A 6,937-nucleotide genomic window follows, 5' to 3' on the forward strand; every position below is an offset into this window, starting at 1 on the left:
TAATCAACAGTAAAAGTTGAACATACGCAGCAAATTAGAGCAAGAAACATTCTTCCTGTCTTGAATACAATAAGAAAGCTGTGATAACCTTAGAAAGCACAGATCGCTCATACCTCAATCAAGAAACATTATCTGCCTAATTATTTGAAAAGTACCTGCAAATTCAGAAAACAAGAGTTTCATATTTTTTTCATAAAGCTATGTAGGAAAAACTAGACTCTCACCGGCAGCCATAACTTTTTCAACAAATCAAATCAGCTTTAAAACATTTCGTACAGTATCATCTAAAAAGGTTTTAAGTTCTGTGAAATTTATTTCAAATTCCATTCCGATCATTGGCTGAGGCAGAAATTGCGTTTGCGTTTGGTAATTATTTTCCACTTTTAGCTCCGGCGGCAAATGTTTTGGCAATTGGAAAATTTGAAAAACCCACCAAGGAATTAAGTATTACAAGGAGACAAGCTGTTAAGGTATTTTTTTCTGCTTTTAACGAAGCGGAATGATTTTAAAAACCTTGGTAAAAGTTTTAAATTCGGGTATGTAGTATTTTACAACTCTACAAACATGTATGATGAAAAGCGACCTAGCCGTTTTGATAGAGTCTAAATAATTTGAAAAGTATTTATTAAGGGTTATCCAAGCAATTCATGACAAAATATTTTAAAAGCTTATACAGTATAACCCCTCCAAACAGATACACCTTGTAGCCAGATCCCTGTCCACACATTTCGTGCGGTGCTGAATATACTCTCATATATGACCACTGAAGACCGAATTTCCTCTTAATTCCGGATACCGGAAAACTTTTTCAAAAAAAGTGAAGTAAAACTATATCAAAATACGCTTGCAAACCGGTCATGATATTTTTGATATGAGGAGATGGTGGCAAGTTAGTGAATGTCTGTGCTAGCTGCTTTAGAGGGATTCTACTGTACCAATATAAAGATAGGAATAAGTAGTACATATCCAGTGAGGGCAATGTTTTATTTAGAAGTAGGGATATTTTTAAATATTTTATGAGAAATTATTTTCAAATTTAAGAACAGATTTTTGAATTTTCACTATAAACAAATATGTAAAGGTGACCTCGTCCTCTTGATAGCCATTTTTGAACAAATCGGAATAATTCTTAGAACGTGGTAGAGTGTTATCCAAAAACATTTTGTGTGTGAAATTATTTCAAAATCCGGCCCGCGTCTTATATATTTTTACATACGTTCCATGTTTTCCAACCAGTCGAAGGATTTCTTTGGAAAGGTTCACTAGATATACAAAACAGACATAGAGATAAATTCCATAACCACTAATGACTGCCTGCTTTGTAGACCGCAAAGGCACACACGCTTTCTGCTTGTCCATGAAGCTCATATTCGGCTTAGTTTTATTCGGATAGATACAGATTCAATTGTTGTCGTTGGAAAAAAATATACCGAATACAAACCATCAGAAGATAAAAAGGTTAAGTTTAGTTTTACGTTGTAAAACGCCAACGTAAATGATACTGGTGTAATTAATAACGGCCGCGTGGTGGTGTAAAGCGTGAAACTTTAAAGCCACAGCCTGCCTGAAACGTTTTTGGTTAACCTCCCATAAGTAACTGTATGACGTTTAATAGTGCTACTTTGCTCCCATAAAAGATTTTAAATGCCTTTTTTAAAATTTAAAATCAATATGTCAATACTGATTCTGACAGATAAATCTTTTATCTAATATAGGTCGGGAAATTTTGACAAGAAAGGTTATTCTTGAATTTATAACCGACTTCAACATGTAATAACATTGTTGTAAGAGCGGGCATTGAATTTTGTACTATGTGCATTTAGTCTCAAGTGCACAGGAGACAACAGTCACGCTTCAAGTATCACAAAAGAAACAACCACACTGCATCAGATTTTATGAAAAATATTAAGTCAGTATCAAAATATATAAATGCAACTTGCAAGAATGAAATAATTGTCATATATGTAAATCCTTGTGTGCATGTTAGTCTCCATCAAAGCCTAGTTCGCTAATGCATAATAATTTAAATTGAGATACATCTTAGATTGCACTGAACAATTATCTCTAACATCCTGCATTATAGGCATGTTCGAAATCATAGCGACAAGCGAAATCTCAATCTCAAGTCGCAATGAGCAAATGAAATATAACAGACAAAAATGTAACTGTGAACGCTGTTTATGGAACCAAACGGACTTGTTTTGGTACAAGAATAACATCTGGTCCATTTTTGAGTACTAAATTTCTCATAAATTATTCCACGGACAGCATTCCTTTAACATCACCTTAACAAAGCTTCTAAACTCGGAATTGAAAATACAGTAAATGAAAGGATTGAAAACGCTGTTCAAGTAAGGAAGACGTATGGCAAACTTTATCCCAGCTTCCAGTTCATATTCCTTTCCCGCATCTAGAGCCCATATAATCATCACAAAATAAGGTGTAAAACAAAGCACAAACACAAGTGAGACTGAAAACAACATTAGGGTCAGTTTCATTTCCATAGGAGCAATTGCCTTGACCTTCATATTCCCGTGGCCATTGTTCGTTCGTATTGTTCCCAATTCTTTACCTCGAGCAGACCTTCCGAATGAAAATTCCTCTATATTTGTATTATTTGATTGTCGAATGTTTGTTTCCGATGAATTTGTGTGCTTATCTATCTGTTTAGAGAAACCAAAGTTAACGTCTGAGCAATTTGTTGCATTATTTGTAAAGTCGCTAAGATCCAATGTCGAGATTGTATTTCGAGAAATATTATCCTTATCTTTTGAATCAGGTATATCCCCGGACATGTCATTAGAAACAGGATCCCTTAAACTTTCATCGGCTGCAGGCAAATCAAACTCAGGTGTTTTAAAATGATCTGCTTTTTGACTCACTTTTTGGCGTATTTTAACGAGACTGTAAATGATAAGAGTATAGACAACAACTTGGGTGACCCAAATGATGGCGAACAAAATCATGTCTATAGCGTTGAAGACAAAAATACTAATTCTGTATCCAGGGCCTTTTATCTCTTTGCAGTAGTAGCCAGTTATTGTACCGTTACTGGTTGAAGTGTTTAGTAGAATTTCAATGCTACTGTAATGTACAAGTTCTTTAATTGACAGCAACAGCGCAAACAGCACGAGTCCTGTAACAACATGCTTAGCATTCGATACTGTAACTTGCTTTCCAAAAGGTTTACATATTTTTCTGTGCCTGTCAATTGAAATAATCCACAGCACGAAACAAGAAGAACCAACGGTCCAACGGCCAAAAAAGTGTGTGAGTTTGCAGACGGCACTATGATACGATGTAACTATAACTGCCAACTCCCAGATGCTTAGAATTAAAGCAATACACACCGCTACATCTACTGCAGCTAATGACGTTATCATTATTAGCGTCGAGGATCGCTTCGCTCTCTTTGCGTAAAATGTTAGAGTCAATATATTACCGAATATTCCAATCGCACAAAATATTACCAGAGATATTATATCTGGGAGAAGGCGCTGAAGTATTTCTTTTTGCGTTTGTTTAAGTAGCAGTTCTTCGTCATCCCCTGTGTCATTCATCTGAAAGTCATACAATATAATCTATTTATTGATGAAGTTATGCAATCAATGCTTAAAGTATACATGTTCTTATAAGGCCATCTATAAGAAGATCCTTTAGAAGCATAGAATACGACCATGAAAAATAATTGCAAACTGGGTTTTACTGAGTCTATTCTTGAAAGGTAACATATTATGATCCCTATCACTTAAACGGAGTTCTAGTATACATATAACTGAACGGATCAAAAACATAAAATAAGCCAAAATAATCATTACTCAGAGTTTTAATAATTCTAGAACTTGACATAGATTTCTTTTTGTATTGGTTACATAAAGTAAAGTCTTGTTAAACATATAGCAATAACCTTTTCTTGGCAAATAATCAAATAGAAAAAACGGAAACTCCACAGGTCGCTCAACACGACAAAAACGGAAATCTTGCAGGCTCGGTTTGATTGAGCCTGTTCAAGGACGGTAGTGGAAATGCATGCTACCGTCCACGCCCTCTAGCCCCGGGTTGAGCAGAACTCAACATTTACACATGCTACAAGTACAGAAATCAATTTAGAAGCATCCGAAGATGTATTCATACGGCGGTGCACATGGAACCTTCTATAATACACTAGCGTGTGATTCCATGGAAAGCGGCGTATGGTCCCTAGTTAAAATAATAGTTTTGCCCTAAACGAGAAAACAATGGGCAGAACTAAACACACTGGAATTTTGAAAGGGGATCTGAAGTTATGGAGCCTACATATATCAGGAACTGCCAAAAGATAAAATTAAAAAGCAGGCACCATATCTAAGGTGTGATTATACCATACCCAAAGCTATGAAAGCGGGAAGCTGACAAAAGTGTCGGAAAATAACCTTTGATAACATTTTGGGACTTCTTTCCCTTATGAAGAACATAAAAGAATAATCATATTCACAAGCATACAAGGATAAAATGATAAAATTAAATGCTGTAAATTATTCACAAAACATAAAAAACGTGCATGATTTTTTGAAAACCCGATTCTGTTATTGTACGTATATGAATGTAACCGATTATGCGTAATGCTCAGCAGGAAGTGATTTTACTTCCGTCAGTAACTCTATATATCTAATTATGGAGAGACTTAAACATACCATTTATTGTTTAAACATGTAGGTAGTCAATCTGAATCATATAGTGTTTATATCAGTAACGTCTAAATCCTGAAGGGAAACAGCCTTGACAATCATGGGTAACGTTTAACTATTACGACGAAGATGATATAGATATCTAAAATCGAAACCATGAAGTAATTTGGCATACAAATGTACATTTAGCTGATCACCTTACATGTTTCTCATGAAGTTGGATGAAGAAAAAAGTTTTTTTTAACATTGAAAAGTTGATTTTGTTACCGTAAAATCGTGGTTATATTTTATTTTACTGAAGTCCATGGTGGCACTCCAAGTGATATTACGGTATCATACATACAAGGAAGTCGCTCGATTCAATGAACATTTTTGCTGATAATTTCCTGTTCTCTTGACGGACTTCGATAGTATAACAATCGTCGAAGACAGGAAAACAAGTGCTTTCCTCGGCACAAAATGTCTGCCGAATTTTCTCAATACTTCTCTTTAACTGTATTACACTTCCTCCAAATGTTTTTAATGTTTGAAGAAAGTATTTAGAATATGTGTCAGAGCTTTGTGTCGAGGAGGAAAGTTTCCCCTTTATCCGACGCTTTTTATTATTCCTTCTCTTGAGAAGGAATATTATAGTTCGATAAGTCACACTTGACTGAGCTACTGATACTGAAAGCTGTTGTCATTACAAGCTTGCCAATAAAACTCCGTGACCTTAGAAATAACCTCTGACGTTAGACTATTCTTTCCTAATTGAGGCGACTCTCTGACTGAACGCGTTCCGTGGATTACATATTACTAAACCCGAGGATGTTATTTCCTCCATTCTTGAGGAACATAACATACATTCAGTCGACCAGATAGACATATATCAGCAAATTTAAATGTAAACAATTAAATATTACCATTACCTTGAAATGCATAGTTAATATATGAAAACAAACCCCATTGCGACCCTCTAATTATGCGCAACAAATTCATGCATCGAATCGTAAATGATTAACCGGGTCAATGTCTTATTGCCATATTTACTCTACTGAAAGTGGTAACAGATTTAATTTGTTGTTGGATTTAACAATTTATGTTAAATAACTAACGTAAATACTTACTTGAAAATTTTTAGCAGTATAAAACAGACATTGCAACCAAAATTTTACAAGATGATCATTTTATATTTTAATATGCCCTAGAAGGAACTTTTGCTATGCTTTAACTTGTTTTATTAAATTAAAATCCATCAAAAAATAAAAGAAAGATATCAGCAAACATGCTACATGTTACCTGAATAGAGTCAACCCTCTGTGTACAATACGGAAAGGTTACGTGTGTGTCAGCCACTATTTAGTCCTAGGCAATCGTGTTGGCCATAATTACATTTCTTCAAGTGATGAACATTTAAATGCACTTTACTAAGAGAGTATATTAGACTAAGACAGAACATTTCTAATTGTAAAATTACTTATTTGACAGTAGAAAAGTTTCTAATTACCTTGCAGGTTTTAAAACGAATAATCCTATCTTCAGTTTATGAAATTAATGATCCGTCGATAAACACCATCCTGACAAAATATCTTAAAATTAACAAAATTTAATTCAGTTCATTTTAACAGGTTATGCTTGGATTATTTTCCTCCTTTAAGACATACACTCAACCGCGTGCAGTCGTGTACAGGTTGAACAAAGGGTTTAATTGTTGTATTCGTAGCTACCCATGAAGTTAACAATTTAAAATATTTCTGAAAATGACTAATTGTTTGTAACGAAATGTGATATTTTCTATCGATAATCTAACACTTTCGCCTCTAAATGAAACCTTGTCAACTTTGATGGGTCAAATATCATGTGTCATTTTGGTAGTGAATAGTACTGCTTAGACTTACATTATTATAGATATGAATTTAAATCAAACAGCAATACAAAACTAAACCGAAGCATTTCTATAAATGTATAGTTTAATTGTTTATTTCTTTCCTTTGTGAAGTATTGTGCAGAAACATTTGGTCGGAAAAACGTTCACCTTCGGAAGGAATATCGGATCAAATTCTATCTGTAAGTAACGCGCTTAGGAATTTCGAGCGATAATGAAGTCAATATATCAGCGTTTGTTCTGTTGGGTTTAAAGTCGTACCGACACAACTATAGGTCGTATGGCAAATTCCATGCTTTGAAGGTAGATGAAGACCCTAGGTGCGCCTCAGTGCATTATTTCATCTGGGTAGAGCCACCGACCATCCGTAAGCCAGATGAATGGCTATTCAACAATGACGCGATCA

General features: G+C 34.7%; 1 protein-coding gene across 1 annotated transcript; it reads right to left on the minus strand.

The window, feature by feature from the left end:
• Window positions 1-1,877: 1,877 nt before the first annotated feature.
• Window positions 1,878-6,333, minus strand: LOC123555473 (cholecystokinin receptor type A-like). Its single transcript, XM_045346084.2, has 2 exons — window positions 6,154-6,333; window positions 1,878-3,560 (listed from the first exon to the last, which is right to left on the minus strand). Exon 2 carries the CDS (start codon window positions 3,558-3,560, stop codon window positions 2,247-2,249), a length of 1,314 nt encoding a protein of 437 aa, XP_045202019.1. The 5' UTR covers window positions 6,154-6,333; the 3' UTR covers window positions 1,878-2,246.
• Between the last annotated feature and the right edge of the window lie 604 nt (window positions 6,334-6,937).

Source organism: Mercenaria mercenaria, chromosome 7 (assembly GCF_021730395.1).
Source record: "Mercenaria mercenaria strain notata chromosome 7, MADL_Memer_1, whole genome shotgun sequence".
Taxonomy (NCBI): Eukaryota; Metazoa; Mollusca; class Bivalvia; order Venerida; family Veneridae; genus Mercenaria; species Mercenaria mercenaria.